General features: G+C 45.6%; 2 protein-coding genes across 2 annotated transcripts; one reads left to right on the top strand and one right to left on the bottom strand.

Moving 5' to 3' along the window:
- The first annotated feature begins 10,483 nt into the window (after window positions 1-10,483).
- Window positions 10,484-11,358, top strand: C10H6orf226 (chromosome 10 C6orf226 homolog). Its single transcript, XM_033423999.2, has one exon. It carries the CDS (start codon window positions 10,513-10,515, stop codon window positions 10,843-10,845), a length of 333 nt encoding a protein of 110 aa, XP_033279890.1. The 5' UTR covers window positions 10,484-10,512; the 3' UTR covers window positions 10,846-11,358.
- Window positions 11,359-13,943: 2,585 nt separating this feature from the next.
- Window positions 13,944-19,422, bottom strand: LOC101280045 (mitotic checkpoint serine/threonine-protein kinase BUB1 beta-like). The gene is made up of 2 exons (XM_033424348.2): window positions 19,389-19,422; window positions 13,944-15,429 (listed from the first exon to the last, which is right to left on the bottom strand). Exons 1-2 carry the CDS (start codon window positions 19,420-19,422, stop codon window positions 14,252-14,254), a joined length of 1,212 nt encoding a protein of 403 aa, XP_033280239.2. The 3' UTR covers window positions 13,944-14,251.
- Window positions 19,423-20,088: the final 666 nt, after the last annotated feature.

Genomic DNA, 20,088 nt, shown 5'->3' with positions numbered 1-20,088 from the left:
GGGGTAGCCTGGCGGCCTCCGGCGCCAAGTGTTCCCAGGCGCAGCGGGTGCCCAGGTGCGCGCAGTCTCGGTGGGTTCCCGCCGGGCGGGGGAGGGAGAGAGGCAGGTGTCCCTAACGACTCTCCCGCCTTCCAGCCTGGGGAGGTGCTAGCTCGGGCTCAGTTACCACAATACAGATGGGGAAGAGCCCTCCGGCTTGCTTCGTTTTTTTGAGTTTCAAGATCTTCCCAGGACGAGAAAGCCGAAGACCCCCACCCCGCGCAGCCAGCCGCCTGCCTCGCCGGCTGCCCGCTTGGGCCCCCTCGCGCTGAGACAGCTACCCTTCCCCTGGCCCACTCCCAGCTCCCTAGACACAGGTCGGCCTGGAAGCTTTCTTTGCCCTCTCTTACAACGATTCCCTCCTTCCAGGAGCCCCAGGAATCTCCCCCTACCCCACAGTCTTGCTGGTCCTAAAGATGCCCTCCCCCAGGGCGGTGAGGATGCCCCGACATGCTGGCTTTAGATCCACCGAGCTGAAACCCTGCTCTGAGCTCCTCACTCGGGACGGAACCTGTCATTTGCAGACCCGCTACCTAGAGCCAGGCCATGTTCACAGACATCTCATTTAATCCTCACAACCACACATCAGGTATTTTCATCCCGGTTTTGCAGTCGAGGAAACGGAGGCTCTGCAAAACGAAGTTACTTCGAGGAAGATTCTCTAGCAGGCAAGTGGTGGAACTGTGCGTTCATTACAGGGTTGTGTTTACAGGTCTGTCTCTCCAAAACTCTTTTCACAAGCTTTTGGGGAGAATTCAATTAAATATGAGGGCACACCTGAGTACCTGGCGCACAGCAGAGTACCCCTCTTCTCTCTTTTTTCATATGCACAGGTAGAAAACCAGGGCTGTGGTTAAACTGAGATGAGCCACATAGAATGTGAAAGAGAAAATTAAGGAAAAGTAGCAGGGCTTCTTAGAGAAGATTGCTGATATTACCAGATAATTACTGAGTGTAAAGCTGACCTATCTGATTAGACTGTAGCCAGAGGGGCAAACGGGGTCAGCATGCCTGTGTCTGATGAAATAGCAAGTATAAGTCTCTTCCAGAGGCACCTATTCCATTGATCAAATGAAAATCCTACAATAATATTTAAAATGAAAAACTAAAATCACCTAAATGTTCAATGTTAAAGTAATAAAGGAACAATCTAGGGTGAGTCTACATGATGAAATATTTTGTAGGCCTTAAAATGTCCTTTCATTCAGACCCATTTATTGGTCTCTGTTTTATGCCACAGATTGGGGTTGGAGATAATAAGACAAAAAGAGAAGCTCCCTTCAGTCAAAGAAGGAGACAGACTCATAAACAGATAAGGGACTCTAGTGTGACAGATGCCGTGACTGAAGCGCGTGCGTGCGTGCGTGCGTGCGTGCGTGCGTGTGTGTGTGTGTGTGTGTGTGTGTGTTTAGGGGTAGAAACTGGGGTTCTGAGAGAGGGAGATTATTCTTCTAGAGCTGGAATGAGCATCAGGACAAGTGCTTTAGAAGATGGTACTTGAGCCAAGTCTTGATTCTTTCTAAAGAGTTTGTAATGCTATTGGAAAGCTTTTGTTATGATGTTAATTTTTAAAGGATACAAAAAATAGTATGATCTGATCTTCATGGAGCTACCATACCAGCTTTGGGTTGCTTAACACCAAGTTTAATTTATATAAGAAAGACAAACTTATCTTGCGTACACTATTGTTATTTTAGGTTTTCTGTTGCTCATTGCCAAAACTAATCCTAATTAAAATACATGCTCTATGTGCCAGGGTCCTAGCAGGAACACTGATGGGTAATTTTGAAGAGAGTTTAATAAAGTGATTGTTTATAAAGGTGTGGGTGGGGTATGGAGAAATCGCTGGGGCTGCTGCAGTATCTCATGGTTAGTAATAGTGGGGTGTCAGCACCTGAGGTCTGAAGTGGGGAGGGAGCAGATGACAGGAACCCCGAGCCAGAGAGAGCTGTGTGGAGAGGGTGCCTGACAATAGCTGTGACCTTCAATCATCGTAGGTAGTGTTGATTCTGCAGGGAAGGAAGCCGCGAATAAATTCCCTGTCTTCACTATCCTCCCATCTTCAGACCCCCGACTGGTCCCTCACTGGCTGAATCCAAGTGGCGGGGTGTGGGAGTCCTCTGATGCCGCTCAGCTTTCCGGGGCACAGGGCTGTGGGGGGAGGTGGGGAGGGGGAATCTGGAGCATCCGCAGGAAGCTCCTCTTAGCCTTTTCCAGAAGAAAAACCCATGTCCCCAGCACAGAGGACACACTGGGTCACATTGGCTACTATATCATCGGGAGGTGATGTCATATGTCCACTGAGACCTAAAATATTAGCTCCCATAAGTTAGCAGGGGACAGTGGGGGTTATGAGGCCTAAGTTCATATTCAGAGCTGCCCACTTTTTCCTCCAATGATGTATTCTTCTTATCCTTTACCAGCACCTTGGCTGGGCATTTTTTTTTTTTTTAATCGATCAATTAATTAATTAATTAAATTTTTGGCTGCGTTGGGTCTTTGTTGCTGCATGCGAGCTTTCTCTAGTTGCAGTGAGTGGGTGCGAGGGCTTCTCATTGTGGTGGCTTCTCTTGTTGCAGAGCACGGGCTCTAGGCGTGCGGGCTTCAGTAGTTGTGGCTCGCACACTCTAGAGCACAGGCTCAGTAGTTGTGGCCCACGGGCTTAGTTGCTCCGCAGCACGTGGGATCTTCCCAGAAGAGGGCTCAAACCTGTGTCCCCTGCATTGGTGAGTGGATTCTCAACCATTGCACCACCAGGGACTGGGTTCTTTACCTGGTGGTGACTCAAACCTTTATTCCTGTGGGGTCTGAGTCCTTGGTAGTCTTGACACTGTGGGTTGCTGAAGTTTTCTGCTAACCAGGACAACCGAGCAGAGGATTATTAAGAGGCACTTTGTGAATCCCCTGGGTTCCAGTTCTAGTGCCTACCTCTGTTACGTGGTAGCAAGCTTATTTTCTCTGGTAATTGGGATTAGTCAACCCAGGCATTACAGTAACCCCTTTCTCTGCCTGTTGGTTCAGTAGCATGAGAAACCAAAATGGCCAGGGCCATCTCAGCTTCCAAGTCATCAATACTGTGATCATTCCACAGTGCAAATGTTTCTCCCTCGAATGCTAAGGATCGCCAGACTCCCTGAGGACAAGGTTCTGGGGATGGGTAGCAAAAGTTCTTCCAGTAGTTTACAGACTTTAGCTATAATAGCGAAAAGGCTGCTGCTACCCCCACCTCTCAGTTACATATAATACGATTCTGGTTTTGGTTTAAAGAATACACCGCATCTTGTAGGATAGCGCTTCCACCTTGTAGGGTGTAGTTTCTTAGCTCTGCTCTAACTGTGCCTTTAGCTGGCCAATCCTCCATTCTGTCAAGCCAGCTGCTCCTGGGTCATGGGGCACATGGTAAGACCAGTGGATGCCTTGGGTGTGAGCTCATTTGTCCATTTCCTTGGCTATAAAGTATGTGCCCACATTGGAGGCCATGTTATGTGGCATGCCATGGTGACGGATAAGGTATTCTGTACGTCCATAAATGGTGGCACTGACAAGTACTGTAGGCAGCAGTGAATTCATACCTAGAATATGTGTCTGTTCTCTCTTTTTTTATATACGTTATTTTATATATGTATGTATGTATTTATTTATTTATTTATTGGCTGCACCTAGCGGCATGTGGGATCTTAGTTCCTTGACCAGGAACCAGTCCCATGCCCTGTGCATTGGAAGCGTGGAGTCTTAACCACTGGACCACCAGGGAAGTCCCCTGTGTCTGTTCTCTTGAGGATAAAGCACAGTCCATCCACACTGGGGGGGGGGGCAGTCAAATCAGTCTACACCAGGTGAGAATGGTACCCAATCAGGCTGTAAGTAGGATGGTCAATCAGCACTGGCTACAGCCAGATTAGCCTCAGAGAGGGGAAGACTATGTTATTAAGCCAAAGCATAGCTTCCATCCCTGCCATCATGGGTCCACTGAACAAGCCCTGGAGTGCCTGGGGGAAACGGCTGACTGCGGTCCAGCGCCTGTCACTTTGTCCACCTGATGAGCATTCTTTCCCACGCTTTATTCTGGGTCATCGTAGTTACCTTGCCTTTGGCTGTTAAGTACTACCATCTGCTCTTTACCGCACCAGGATACCCTTATTCTCATCAAGATCAAGGAATTAAGTTTCAGTATCCAGTCCCCCATTAGCATCTCCAGCCTACAGAGGACAGCCGTCAGAGCTAGCCAAGGATTCTGGTGGCCCTTACCAATGCATTTCTTTTTTTTTTTTTTTTAATTTATTTATTTATGGCTGTGTTGGGTCTTCGCTTCTGTGCGAGGGCTTTCTCTAGTTGCGGCGAGTGGGGGCCACTCTTCATCGCAGTGCACGGGCCTCTCACTATCGCGGCCTCTCTTGTTGCGGAGCACAGGCTCCAGACGCGCAGGCTCAGTAGTTGTGGCTCACGGGCCTAGCTGCTCCATGGCATGTGGGATCTTCCCGAACCAGGGCTCGAACCCGTGTCCTCTGCATTGGCAGGCAGATTCTCAACCACTGCGCCACCAGGGAAGTCCACCAATGCATTTCTTAATGCGTTGGTGAAGGGAGTGTTTTCCAGACTCCCTTAAAATACATGGCTGGGGTGGCTAAGCAGATTGCACATAATAAATCCAATCCAGCATTCCCATCTCTCTGAGATTTTGGATTCCTTCCTCTATAGTATGCCAGGGAAATTCTGGCATTTCAAGTTTATGAACTCTAGGTTACCATTAAGTCCAGGCTTTAGTTAAGCAAGCTAGCAGGCTATGAATTCCTCTCCCAGGTGCTCAAGCCAATACGTGAAGTCCCAAATCCTGGATGAGCATCCGTGGCCATGAGTTTGGCCAAACTGGATCTTCCATTCCACGCTCCTGAGTGTGTTTCCCTTCGAACCCTCTTCCACACATGCTCCTGGGGCTCCTGCCAAGGCAGTTTGCTAGGGCCTGTGACTCTTTCCGTCTGGGGGCATTCTCCTCTTAGCGTGGGTCTTGTGCTTCTCCACCCAGGCTGTACTGGGATCTAACTCATGAAGGGCCTGGGGCCAGGAGGGATGGAGGCAGGAAGGGTTCTGAGGCTGATGTCCCAGGAGACAGGATCACGACAAGAGGAGATTGTCTCTACAGACAAGACACTTCAAAAGAATTTAGGAGTTCAGAATTAGCCTTTTCCATGTCTGTACGAATGTCCCCATCTCAGGGTCCCACCCCTTCCCCATCAATGCCTTCGCCTTAACATAGGAGACCTAGAGGGCTGAGGTTTTTTTGTTTTGCTTTGTTCTGTTTGGCCAGGCTCTGTGGCTTGTGGGGTCTTAGTTCCCTGATGGACAGAGAAGGCTCGGAGTCCCAACCACTGGACCACCAGGAATTCCCTAGAGGGCTGAGTATTGAGTCAGCCATATGAACCCTCTCTGTAGGAGGTGAGGGACTCCTTCAGGGTCCCATCAAGGAGTCCTAATTGCTCACTCACATTCCTCATCAGGCACTGGTAACTCCCAGTCCTCCATTCCCCTGCACATGTTCCCGGAGGCCTCAGAAGCCAAATGACTCCCCACCATAGTGAAGAAGGGCCACAGCCATTCCATCTCCCATCTCCCCACCCCAGCAATGCAGTACCCTACACTTCATCCCATGCCACCCCCAATGATAATTTTTGTTTTTCTTTTTTTTTCCAATGAAAATTTAAGTAATAGTGATACCTCTGCACGCAGTGCATTACCTGGGTGCATTTCCCCCACTGTAAGGAGGTTTCCTTTACTCCCTGAATTTTTTAAACAAATTTACTTATTTATTATTTTTGGCTGCATTGGGTCTTCGTTGCTGTGTACAGGCTTTCTGTAGTTGTGGCGAGTGGGGGCTACTCTTCGTTGCAGTGCGCAGGCTTCTCATTGCGGTAGCTTCTCTTGTTGCGGAGCACAGGCTCTAGGCGTGCGGGCTTCAGTAGTTCTGGCTCGTGGACTCCAGAGCGCAGGCTCAGTAGTTGTGGCGCACGGGCTTAGTTGCTCCGCAGCATGTGGGATCTTCCCAGACCAGGGCTCGAACCCGTGTCCCCTGCAATGGTAGGCGGATTCTTAACCACTGCGCCACCAGGGAAGTCCTGGACTGCTTATTTCAGTTGGCACATGACATTGTTACCACACCAGGCACCATACTGCATTACTTATATAATAAATTCTGTGATACATGTATATCATAATTATCATAATAATTTACTTCTGTGACTTTTCAGTAGGCTGTGAGCCCCTTGATGACAGGGGTCTGTATACTAAGCACTTGGCACTGTGCACAGCACATGGCAGGCTCTCAGCCAATGCTTGCATTGAGTTGAATTCAGTCTTTTCTCCTTGAGTTTATAATAATAGATTCAGTCAGGCAGGCATTTAGTTAACATTTTCTTTCTTTTTTTTTTTCTAGCCCCATCCCAGTAATACTAATACAAAACTTTAACATACTATTGTACATTAATTTATAATTGTAACAGTGTACATTCCTTGAGGGTAGTCAAATTTTTTAAAAAATAAATTTATTTATTTGTTTATTTATTTTTGGAGGTGTTGGGTCTTCGTTGCTACGCTTGGGCTTTCTCTAGTTGCAGCAAGAGGGGGCTACTCTTCGTTGCAGTGCGCAGGCTTCTCTTGTTGCAGAGCACGGGCTCTAGGCACGTGGGCTTCGGTAGTTGTGGCTCGTGGGCTCCAGAGTGCAGGCTCAGTAGTTGTGGCACACGGGCCTAGTTGCTCCACGGCACGTGGGATCTTCCCGGACCCGTGTCCCCTGAGTTGGCAGGCAGACTCTTAACCACTGCGCCACCAGGGAAGTCCCTAGTTAACATTTTCTGAGCACTAGGTCTCTGCAGGTGCTGGTCTGGGCACATAGGGATACTAGATGTGTAGGACTCATGGCCTAAGAGTATGTGGATGAGCAAGGGACTGTGGGAGCATAGAATAAGGATCGGTTCATTCTGATGGCAACGATGGGAGGGGTGGGCCCACTGAGAAGCCTTTGAAGGATGAATTGGGCTCCAATAAATGAGGGGGGTGTGTTTCCTATTGAGATGCAATGTTGAAAATCATGGGTGAAAGATGTCTAATGGGTTATAAGTGAGCTCAGGGGTGTTTGGGGCCTGTCTCTACACCTAGAGGTTGACATCTGGCCTTGCCACCCCCTGCCGACGTGACCTCTTGTCTTCTGAGGTCCTCGCTGATGAAGGCTGTGGACGGGCCTGGATGGGAAGTGTCTTCCCCGGCCTGTGGGCTTACTCGATTTTCCTTCTTTTGCCTCCCTGCCTTCTGCATGCACATCTGTGGCAGGGCACAGACTCAGAATGGCTGCCCACAGGGGCAGGAGCCTCTGTGCCCCATCAAGGGGAGGCAGCCTGGGTTACGAGTCAGCGGGCTCAGGTTCCCACCCCAGCCCTGTTACTCCTTTTCACAGGCTCGGTTTACCTCTCTGTATATAAGAGGGTTATGCTCAGTGATGTGTGAGGTTCCTCCTGACAGCCCCTGCTTCCTAGACTTGTCCTGTCCATACTACAGACTTGTGCTCAGGAGATGAAAGAATGCGAGGGAAGAAAAAAGATGACACTGAGACAACTCCCCACTTCCCAAACACATACATATTTTTTTGTTGTTGTTTGTTTTTTTTTTTGCGGTACGTGGGCCTCTCACTGTTGTGGCCTCTCCCGTTGCGGAGCACAGGCTCTGGACGCGCAGGCTCAGCGGCCATGGCTCACGGGCCCAGCCGCTCCGTGGCATGTGGGATCTTCCCGGACCGGGGCACGAACCCGTGTCCCCTGCATCGGCAGGCGGACTCTCAACCACTGCATCACCAGGGAAGCCCTCCCAAACACATACATATTACTGTCCCTAATTCTGAGGAAATTTGGTCCTTACTGAGCCTGGGAGGACACCAAGGTTGGTCTTAATCTCATAAAGATGTCTTCATCTTGCCCTTGGCTGGTCGGAATGGTGGAGCAGAAAGCCAGAGTCCCCCAGGTAGGATGTTGGGAGTGGAACTGGGGCCAAGGACATCTGAGAATGGGAACCTGGTGATTAAGGAGGGAGTCCAGAAACTGATGCAGGCTACAGAGAGAAAGGTGAGTTCTTCCTTCATTCAGCGTTCGGTTAAAAACCCCAAATGGAGTGCTGCCATTCAGCTCTAGTGCTAAGCACCCGTAGTTAGCACAGATCCCACAAGTTCAAGAGCACAATCCCCAACAAGACTGCTCTTAGTTCAGGTACCAGCTGCAAGTTCAGAGGGGTCCCAGGCCACAGGCACTTCTGATTCACTGGGTACAGTTTGGGGGATCCCACAACCCCCTTCAGTTTCAAGAATTCACTAGAACTACTCACAGAACACACAGCTCAGGAAAGTGCTATTCTTAGGATTACAGTTTTATAGAGAAGATACAAATCTGCAGGACCAGACAAATGAAGAGGCACATAGGGCAAGGTCTGAGAAGGTCCGGCATGCAGGGCTTCTGTGTTACCTCCTCGTGGAACCATGGTACATCACCCTACTGACACATTGATGAGTTCACCAACCGGGAAGCTCCATTGAGCTTTGTGTCCAGAGTTGTTATAGGGGTTTCATTATGTCGGCATGGGTGATTAAATCATTGGCTGGAGGCTGAACTCAATCTCCAGGCCCCCTTCCTGGACCTCCCTCTCCATGGCTCAAAGCCCCAACCCTCTTCCCATAACTGGCCAGCCCCAGTCCTGAAACCATTTAGGGGCCACCATGAGTCACCTCCTTGGCATAAATTATCAAGGCCCACCATGAATATCACTTCTAATACTTGGGAAATTCCAAGGATTTAGTCTCCCCATAAGGAACCAGGGACAAAGGCCAGTCAAATTATTTGTTATGTACAACACTTAGTTTGGTCAGTTTCCTCCAGACTGGCTTCTCAAGCTCACCCCTTCCAACTTTTCATCTTGACAAATTATTTTAAGTTATTTTTTATTTTTCTTTTATATTGGAGTATAGTTGATTTACAATGTTGTGTTAGTTTCAGGTGTACAGCTAAGTGATTCAGTTATACATATATCCATTCTTTTTCAGGTTCTTTTCCCATATAGGTTATTACAGAATATTGACTATAGTTCCCTGCGCTATACAGTAGGTCCTGTTGATTATTTTATATATAGTAGTGTGTATATGTTAATCCCAAACTCCTAATTTATCTCCCCCCCCCACCCTTTGGTAACCATACGTTTGTTTTTGAAGTATCTTGAGAAATTTCAAACCATTTAGATTCACCAGCTCTTAGCAATTTTGCCACATTTGCTTGCTCGCTCTCTCTTCCTCTCTCTCTCATGACATTTCACCCATAAATACTTCAGCATGTCTCTCCTATGAACAAGGTCATTCTCCCACATAACCAAAGCACAGTTACTGCACCTAATTTAACATTGATGTAACACTGTCATCTAATATACAGAGTATATGCAAAATTTCCCAAGGGTAAAATGTCCTTTGTAACTGATTTTCCCCTCATTTTGCTCCAATACAGGATCACAGTTTGGATTTTTCACATCTCCTTTAGTCTGACATAGTTCCTCAATCTTGTCTTTTTCTTTCTGTCTTTGTCTTTTATGGTATCAACATCTATAAAGCATCCAGGCCAGTCATTTTGCAGAATGTCTCTAACTTTGGTTTGTCTGCTCATTTCCTCCAGTTTAGATTCCGAGTGAACACTTTTGGCAGGAACACTACAGAGGAGATGCAGTGTCCCTGCACCTGTAGTGTCCCTGCAGTGCATCACTTCAGGAGGCAGATGCTGCCAGTTTGTCCGATTAGTCGTAATTAAGCTTTGCTTACTTGATTAAGGCGGCCTGTGCCAGATCAGGCTAGCTTTCGATAAACTTAGAAACCTGGGTTTTATTGGCATTGGCTTCCCAAGCAGCTGGAGGGAATGTAGCACTCCTGGCCCGCCTTCATCTTCTCTTCTCCCCTCTGGGAAAGTCTGGAATAGTCCTGACGGCAGGAAATGGGGAGAGAGCGGCGAGGCTCTGCAGTGGTGTCCTTTGTTCCAGTTTTCCTGAGACCACTGGAGACATTTCCTCCATTATTTTCTGTCTGGTGCTCTGGAGCCTGGGATGGAGGTTATCTCCCCCCCCTCCCCCCACCACGTGGCTATGCAGTAGTCTCAGCGCATGCATGAACGCAGGTGTGTGCGCGGTGCCCGGGCGAGTGTGCAAACTCAGGTCTTTTTGCCTGCATCGGCGTGTCGGCAGGCACGTTCCATTCTGTGCAAACCTTCCCGTGTTCTAAAGCATTCCATGTTGGAGGCTCTGGGGCGGGTTAAGTGGTGTATGTGTAGGTGAAGCGTTTACGCGCAGAGCATATTTTCCAGTGCTCCCCGCTCTCTGGGCCGCTTGGTACGGTCTACGCCCCCCTTCACTTCCTCCGACGGTGGTTGCACCCATCCCTCCCGGAAGCGCTCAGGCTCCACGTCAGCCATGGAGCCGTCCGGCAGTCAGAGCGGGAGTGGCGCGGCTCCTGAACCCGCGGACTCAGCCTCAGCTTCGGTGACCCTGGCGCAGCTCCTGCAGCTGGTCCAGCAGGGCCGGGGACTCCCCGGCCTGGAGAGACGCCACGTCGTGGCGACCCTCGGCGAACCCACGGCGTCCCGGCTCCCGCGGAGGCCCAAGCCCTGGGAGGCCTCGGGCTCCGCCGACGCCCTCGCGCCGCCCTTCCAGACCCGGGGCCACAGGCCCGACGACCCTCCCTATGGGCAGAGGACCCTCCTGGAAGAGCCTGGCTCCGGGGAGACTGCGACAGCGCCTTCCTAGATGGCACATAGTGGGTTCCTGAGGCTCGAGGTCCTTTGCGGCTGTGAATGAAAAATGTTGCTGCCCTATCCGCAAAGGACGCTGCAGCCATCTAGCCGTCAGCCAGTGCTGCGGCCCCGTCGGCGAGCCCTAGGGAACCGAGGATGGAGACAGATGGGCCGCCGGCTGCCAAGCCCTCAGCCACTGCAGACACTACCAACGGCGCACCCTGAGGGGGCTCAAGATGGGAAAGAACAGGATACTGGCCTTGGATAGCTAAGGCGCATATCAAAGGCAAGGTGTCAGTGAGCCCAGACTCTTGCATCTACCTGTTCACAGAAAAAAGCTCAATTCACTAACGTGAGATGTTGGGTTTTCTTTAATTAACAGTAATCTTTTGATGTTCTGACTACCTGATTTTGTCGCAGAACTCCTATCTATCCTTCAGAGCAGTCCCTCAGAGCTATCTGAGAGGCTGCCTCCTGGGCTTGCGTCCTCAGAAAGTCTGCCAAATAAAATAATTCTCAACTTTGAGGTTTTGCTTTTTTTTTTCTTTTTCAGTCTACAGTTTTTGTGACCATGGAGGGAACCAGAGCAGACTTCTCTTCGCCTGAACTCTACGAGGAACCGGACCCTTGGTACTGGCAGAGGCTCTTGTGCCCATCCGCCTCCTTGGAGAGTTCATACGAACTTGGGTGAGTCTCTCCTGGTTCTTGGATCTCCTGATTATTGGTTGATTATCCTGAGTTTTATTTGGCAGTGTCTAGCAGATGCCTGGCTCCCCAGTTGAAAGACATTGGGGAGTGACCTCCCTAGTTGAAAGATACTAGGGGAGCCCAGTTGTGAAAGACACTGGAAGAAAATGCCCCCCAGCTGAAAGATACTGGGGGGAACCTGGTTGAAAGACACTTGGATTTGCTCAGTTGAAAAGATATTTGGGGACTTCCCTGGTGGTCTGGTGGTTAAGCCTCTGCGTTTCCGCTGCAGGGGGCACGGGTTCCATCCCTGGTCAGGGAACTAAGATGCCACACCGCGCGGACAAATAAAAAAAAAAAGTACTGAGCAGTCTGGGCTGAATGTTTAGATAAGAGGGTGACCCGATGTTTTCATCAAATTGGCTACCTTAATAAGACTTTGTCAGGATAAAAGTGCAATAGTAAATTTTATCCCCGACGAATTCAGCTTTAAAACGGGAAATAGATTCTCTCAAACAAAAACGAAGGGCATCAGAAAACCAACCTCCGATTAACACTGCAGCCAGATTCATGAATGTACTGAGCTCATACTTGCAAGTACCTACTTAATTGGGAGTCAGAGGAAATCTCACCCTGAAAATGACTCAGATTGGGCTCATTTATTGAATACGCAGTTAAGTTAGAAAAAGCCGGCTTGATAAAAACATCTTTTCAAAATTCTGACCTTAAAAAAACAAAAACAAATAAAAGCCCTTCCGGGGGAAGTTTCATTTCTCTTCCTGTGTCTTTGAGATGTAAATGTTCTACTTGATCTTCTTCCAGCCTTTTGCGTGTGTGGCTTTTGAGAACTTGGTCTCTGCCATCCAAAAGGTGCACATATGGTGTACATTTGGCAGCCAATCAAATAGACTGGGATTCTGAGCAGTCTTTTGTCTAGCTGTACCAACTCTCGGGGATTTTTTGCCATCTTAACCTTCATTGCGTCAGCCTGTACAACAAAGGCCTTTACTTTCTTAGACTATTTTTGGGAATAAACTTTCTGGATCTTGTTTAGGCAGCAGCCTTCACACACTCTTGTGGGGAATGCCTCTTGCATCTTATTGGTTTGAGTCACTATTAAGATACATCTTATTAATGGCCAGATGATGGAGCCTTTAAATTGGGAAAACTCTGAATTGGTAAAGTTTTAGGGAGCTCTCATTATAACTAGCTGTTTTATTAGTACCTATGAGGGAAAAAAAAAAGGTGGGAAAAATATATGTAATGGTTAACCTAAGAACTCCCTTAGTTTAAAACAACCCCCCACCCCCAAAAAAGTGGTTTGGGAAGCCTTATTGTGGTCTCTCCTTCCCCTCAATGGGTCTTACGGATAACAATAAAAACAGAATAATTAATTTAAATTAGGTTGATTAACAGGAAAACAAGAAAAAGGTGAAGGGAAAGTCTAGGGACTTTTTCCCAACAAGTTGGAAATTTTCAGGTGGTTACTTAAAAATGGAATAAATAAAACAGATGTTAATGGAATTAAATTAAAGGTTTGATACAAAACTACCTAAGGTTGGATGGGCCAAAGGGACGCACTATTTGTTCCCAACATTAAAGGGCCACAAACAAGTCTGCTCTACTTACCCCAGTTTAAAAATATATATTTAAAGGGCTGGAAAGAATTACACTGAGATACTTGACCAACAATTACTTGGGGCAACAGGCCAATTAATCAGCTTAAAAGATTGACAAAAACGCCTGAATTCCTTGGAGCCCACTGGACCACCAGGGGAGTCCCTGTCTTGCAAATCTTGACAACAGAAATTTAAATACAGCCCACAGAAACCTGAGACTGAGCCTAATTAACTCAATCAGAAAGAACCTGAAACTAAGGAAGAAAAAAAGGAAAAAGTGGCCTTTTTAAACTCAAACAGGTGGAAAGTCTCCCTCAGCCAAAATCTAATTCATAGCCTCCTTAAAGGTTTATCAAGGACAAATACAAATCTTAAGTCTTTTCCATAAATAGTAAAGGCTTAGTAATCTGAGCAAGCAAATTTAATTCATTCCAAGTGTTATTTATAAACTAGTAAGTTTATATTGTAATAACTGATTCATAACTAAGGTTTTTTTTTTTTGGCTGTCGCACACAGCATGTGGGATCTTAATTCCGCAACCAGGGATCAAACCCGCGTCCCTTGCAGTGGAAGCTTGGAGTCTTAAACCACTGGACCAACAGGGAACTCCCAATAACTAAATTTTTTTTTTAACAAATACTATTTTATTCTTTACAAAATACATAGTGGTCTTAAGGGTACAGGTCACAAATTACAACGGGAAAAGCACAGGGAAAAGTTGAGAAAAATGCGTTAAATGACAACAAGGTTGTGTTCACCTAGAGGGGTGGGATAGGGAGAGTGGGAGGGAGATGCAAGAGGGAGGAGATATGGGGATGTATGTGTATGTATAGCTGATTCACTTTGTTATACAGCAGAAACTAACACACCATTGTAAAGCAAATATACTCCAATAAAGATGTTTAAAAAATGACAAGGTACCCATTAATACGGAATCCATTTAGAATAAAACAGTTCTTTGTTAGACAAGGCCAAGAGGAGGTACCTTGCTGAGTAGAAAATGCCAGTTACCTAGAAATATACTTCTATCAAAAAGTAGAAAAGTGTTAGTAGTGTACCTATATTAAATCATAGCATATACAGGTCCAGTGTTCCACAGTACAACCATTGGTTTTAGGCAGGAATCTGTGAGAAACTTGACTGCATATCTTGCTGGAAGAGGAAAGCCCCAGGACTGATTAACTTCCCTACCTTCCATAAAGCTTTGTTCAGGTGACTTTGGAATGTGGTGTCAAACACCCTATTCATTTCTGCCGCAAGTTCCCGCAGAACAGACACTGTGGACTCATCCCTGGCATTCAGAATCCGCACAAAGAATTTATTCCACAGTTCACCACCTTTTAGCTCAGAAATATTTTGGCTAACTTTCCAGAGGGACCCATCCCAGAAGACCTGCAGGTGTTCCTTGAACAATAGTAAATGTGCTAAATCTGCTATACCAAACAGATAGGGAGAAGAACAGTTAGCCAGGATCTTTTGTCCTTCCAGGATCTGTACAGTCTGAAAGCCGCTGAGGTTAAAAACGTCTAGCTGTGCCCTAAGGTCAACACTGTAGGAAAAGTCCACTATCTTCAGAGCTTGATTGTTCTTATTACAATCATAGGGATCGTGGATTCTGTTTCTAAGAATCAGACTCCTTGGACTCAAGTCACCATGGACTATTTCTGCTTTGTGTAGTTTCTCCACCATTGTCAAGAGGTTATAAATAATCAACACTGTCATTTCATGGGTCATAAAGTCACTGTATTGAAGAAGATCCTGAAGGGTGAAGCAGTTTATATATTGGTGCCAAACGATACAGCCATCTTGGTATTGATACCAGCGACACAAATTATCACACTCCTTATTTAAACGTTCCTTTAACTTGAAGTTGATATAAAAGTCCCATGGGACAGGTTGAGAAGATACCTTTATTATGGTTAACTCTGCAGAGTTTCGTGGCGTCACCCAGAATAATTTATGGTCTTCGCATAACAGGTATTCTTGTTTAATGCAGTAATCCTCATTGTCTAATTCAATTTCCTTCTCTATTTCCAAATTAGGCATTGGTCTATCTTCTACGAAAAACTCTGCAGAGGTACTCAGCTCTGGTTGGGATTTTAGCAGTTGTCTGTGGTACTGTGAACACCAGGGTGACTGAGTAGGGCTGTCTGTAGTCTCGCTAGTGAGCTCCAGTTTCTCAGGAATTTGAAGACATTTGATGGAGGAGGTGCTTGCAACTGAGGCAGAAGATCCGGAGAACCCAGAGGAGTGTGTGGCTTCACAGCTGTCATCAATAATTGGGCCCCAAACTGCTGAACTCCACACTCCAGAGGCCCTCCTTTCCACATGCTGCCTCTCCCCTTCTGCGCAGTTCCTCCCAATAACTAAGTTTTAAAGTGAAGCTATGAGATCTCTAGTTTTGTCTGTTTATGTGTCTGTGTGTACATTATTATGAGATATTATTATGAGAAGTATGTACTTCTAGAAATATCAAAATTGAAATTTAAAAAGCTCTATATAATTAACTTAAAAGTAAGGTGTTACAAACTAAATATTTCTAAACATAGAAGAAAGTGGTCAGAATGAATTTCAGGTTTATGTGATCTAAGAAATATTCAATATTAAATTAACATTTCATTTTTAAAAATATGTTTTTATTGATGTATAGTTGATTTACAATGTATTAGTGTCAGGTGTATAGCAAAGTGGTTCAGTTTTATATATATACTTTTTTTCTTTTTCAGATTTTTTTCCTATAAAGGAAAAGAAAGTATTGAGTATAGTTCTCTGTGCCATACGTAGGTCCTTGTTGGTTAACTGTTTTATATATAGTATAACATCTGGTATTAAAGCTAGCTTAAGCTCACTGACTTAATTTAATATAGACATGTCTTACTGTATTGTACCTAGGTTTACTAAAGGTTAATACATTCATGTCTTTTTTTTTTTTTTTTTTTTTTGGCTGTGTTGGGTCTTCGTTGCTGTGTGCGGGCCTTCTCTAGTTGCGGTGAGTGGGGGCTACTCTTCTTGGTGGTGTGCGGGCTTCTCATTGTGGTGGCTTCTCTTGTTGTGGAGCACGGGCTCTAGGCGCACGGTGTTTGGTAGTTGTGGCTCGTGGGCTCTAGAGCACAGGCTTAGTAGTTGTGGCTCATGGGCTCTAGAGTGCAGGCTCAGTAGTTGTGGCGCACGGGCTTAGTTGCTCCACGGCATGTGGGATCTTCCCGGACCAGGACTTGAACCCGTGTCCTCTGCATTGGCAGGTGGATTCTTAACCACTGTGCCACCAGGGAAGCCCAGCATTCATGTTATTTCTGTTACAGACTTTGTCAACAGCAACAACAGCAACAAATTAATGTGGTAGAATAATATTTTCATAAGTTATAAAATGAAGGTAAATGAGATAGGAGTTTTCAGGTGAACTCTTTTAGAAATAATTATATCTTGGGTATGTCTGTCTAAAATAGTTTCTCTAGATTTTTGGTAACTTGAGTTTTGCTAAGTTAAGTTAAATGATGGGAATTTATTGAATGTCCAGGTCATTTCAAATGAGATAAAATGCTGAAACATTAATTGCTAAACAGGTCTAAAGTTAATCACTTTATTCTTCTTAGGAAAGGAAAAACTAAAGATGTCTGGGTTTATTACAAACATACCTTGTACCACATTGAGGAAAGAAATTATTTTATATGTTTCTAGAGGTTATGGGATACTCCAATCAGGGAATGCTGGTATGACAAACAGCTTATAATTACTTGCTGCTTGTTGGTTTGTGCTAGAGATTAAGTTTTTTTATGTTTCTTTTTTTTGCGGTACGCGGGCCTCTCACTGTCGTGGCCTCTCCCGTTGCGGAGCACAGGCTCCGGACGCTCAGGCTCAGCGGCCATGGCTTACAGGCCCAGCCGCTCTGTGGCATGTGGGATCTTCCTGGACTGGGGCACGAACCCGTGTCCCCTGCATCAGCAGGCGGACTCTCAACCACTGCGCCACCAGGGAAGCCCAGAGATTAAGGTTTTTTTTTTTTTTTTTTTTTTTTTTTTGCGGTACGCAGGCCTCTCACTGTTGTGGCCTCTCCTGTTGCAGAGCACAGGCTCCGGACGCTCAGGCTCAGCAGCCATGGCTCACGGGACTAGCCGCTCCGCGGCATGTGGGATCCTCCCGAACCGGGGCACGAACCCGTGTCCCCTGCTTCGGCAGGCGGACTCTCAACCACTGCGCCACCAGGGAAGCCCCAGATTAAGGTTTTTAACACTTAAAATTGTAGTATGTAATTAGAACTACTAAAGATAATAAGGGAAATATTTCAGTATGCAAGGAAAGTAGGATGTGTGTTTTCAGCAAAAGAAGGTATGAGGAATGGAAGTACATTTTGTTAAGGGGAAAGAATGATTTTGTCCTAGAGCTGGTTATTTCTGTATTAAAAAAATAAGGGACAAATTAATATGAATACAGAAACTTGTAGAAGATTTGTAAAAAGGGAGCCCTGAAAAAGGAGTTTTATACATGGTCAGGCTCATATTAGATTCAATTTAATTTCGTAAATGGATTTTGTTATTAAAAGTAGACTGGGGCTTCCCTGGTGGCGCAGCGGTTGAGAGTCCGCCTGCCGATGCAGGGGACACGGGTTCGTGCCCCGGTCCGGGAGGATCCCACATGCCGTGGAGCGGCTGGACCCGTGAGCCATGGCCGCTGAGCCTGTGCGTCCGGAGCCTGTGCTCCGCAACGGGAGACGTCACAACAGTGAGAGGCCCGCGTACTGCAAAAAAAAAAAAAAAGTAGACTGGTGCAAGACTGGATTTGGTTCTCTCTTTTAAGAGAATAAAGTTTTCTTGAAATACTGCTTTTGGTAACAGATTTTGTGAGCTTTTTTGCCTTTAAGTGATCTTTTTTTTTTTTTGAAATTTTTTGTCACTTTGGTTAAGTGAGTGTTGTTTCACAGTGACCTGTGATCCTGTTTGACCAAGTGTTAATATTTCTGACAAATATCAAATTCTAACAAAAGTTCTTTTGACCTCTGGTTACCTCTGGGATGCTTCAAAGGAACCCTAAGACATCTCAGAGAGGATTATTAAACTAATTAGGCCTATTTGGTATGTTAAATTACTTGAGAAACATTGTCAAATGATTGGAGATGAGCCTTAGTTATATGGCATGGATAAATGTTATAGATATTCCAAAATTCATGTGAAATTCCTAAAATTCTGATATGCTCTGGTATAGTGTTATCAGTCATAATTCTAGTTATTATCTTAAAATGTTACATGTCATAGAAATACCCAAGTTTCTTGCCAGTTGCCTTGTAATCAGATCTTTAACCATGCCATTTAAGTCTTGTCATTTATAGACAATCATTGTTTTACTCTGAAGCTTTTATAAAATGGAAATCTTCAAGAAAATTCATAAAAAGGATTTCTGACAGATATAAGTTTCTGATAACTTTTGGATCATACCACTGAACTAGGTAACAAATTGCAAAACTCTAATGGAAAACCTGAACACTTCATCCAGATCATCAGAAATTAATTACATGGGACTGAATGAACTGATAAACATGATTTATAATTTTATGACTTTTTCTGTAATATCCTGGCTTTTAATCTTTGTTTTCTAGAAAAACCTTTCCTCTTATGCTATGACCTACAAAAAGTTGATAAAGTATATACCTTTATAAACAAAGATGAATCATTTATCTTCTTCACTCTGCCTAGTCCTTAAAGAATTTGGCTTCTCCAGCTGGGTCTCCTGTGGACTTGATGGTTTATTACAACCAAATTACAACTAGTTATACTAATCATTGTTTTAATTTGTTCTCTTTGTTTCCAGATTGTTTATGCTTTGTGTTTCTCTCTGCTGTACTATGACCTTATTAATGTTACTAGCTTTATTACGTATCCCATGTAGTTTATAAGATTGTCTCTTGCATTACCCAATGTGTAACCAGGTCTCCAACAAAATTAATGATGGCTAAACATCTTGAGGAAATAGATCAATAATTGTAACAGTGTGATTCTAGATATGAGAAGAAGCAACAAGGGAAAACATTTCCTGGATCATAATAGACTAGTAAGCCAGGTGATCCAGAGGATCTTACATTATCAACAGGGCCTAATCCCAAAAAAGTTAACACATCGAGTAGGCTACCAACAGAATCTTTGCCTGATCTAGGAATGAGCCTTCCTAGCACCATGGGACAAAATTGGTCATGAAATGTCTCCCAAATGTTGGTCGAATTTTATTACTAAGGGGAAGCACTGTGGGTGAAAAATGTTGCCTGCCATATCAGCAAAGGATGCTGCAACAGCCATCACGCCATCAGCCACTACAAACGCCCCTGACGGTGAGCCCTGAGGGAACTCGAGGAGAGACAAGCGGGCTGCCACTGCCAATCCCTCAGCCACTGCAGCCACCCGAAGGGCGCACCCTCAGGGGACTCAGGAAGGGAAAGAACAGGATACTGGCCCTGGACCGCTAAGGTACGTAGCAAAGAAATGATTTCAATAAGCTCAGACTCTTGCATCTTCTCATACATAGAAAAGTGTTAAATTCGTTAACTTGAGATGTTTGGTTTTCTTCAGTTAACAGTCATCTTTTGATGTTCTGACTACCTGGTTTTTGCTGCAGAACTCCTGTGTATCCTGTAAAGGCTGCTCCCTTACTTCTTTGGAAGTAAGGCCTCTCAGAACTATCTTGAGAAGCTGCCTCCCAGGCTTGAGTGCTCAGAAAGTCCACCAAATAAAACATAATTCTCAACTTTTAGGTTGTGCATCTTTCAGCCGATATAACTCTGAGATCTGGAGGGTGTGACTGTGTCCTGCATAGACTAGGACCCTGGATACTGGCCACTGCTGTTTCTCTTTTGTGCATTCACCACCACCTGTCAGCTGGACTTAAGCCTCCTTGGAGCATCACTGTGGTGGTGGTTGTTTTTTAATTTATTTATTTATTATTTTTGGCTGCATTGGGTCTTCATT

Source organism: Orcinus orca, chromosome 10 (assembly GCF_937001465.1).
Source record: "Orcinus orca chromosome 10, mOrcOrc1.1, whole genome shotgun sequence".
Lineage (NCBI taxonomy): Eukaryota > Metazoa > Chordata > Mammalia > Artiodactyla > Delphinidae > Orcinus > Orcinus orca.
This window is presented reverse-complemented; position numbering and strand designations above follow the sequence as displayed.

Excerpts from the sequence above, each read along its gene's own strand:
- C10H6orf226 (XM_033423999.2), top strand. The coding sequence starts at position 10,513 with ATGGAGCCGTCCGGCAGTCAGAGCGGGAGTGGCGCGGCTCCTGAACCC.
- LOC101280045 (XM_033424348.2), bottom strand. The coding sequence starts at position 19,422 with ATGGCTGTTGCAGCATCCTTTGCTGATATGGCAG. Across the intron at positions 15,430-19,388 it reads ATCCTTTGCTGATATGGCAG|TTTGGGGCCCAATTATTGAT; the intron begins GCAACATTTTTC and ends GGAGTTCAGCAG.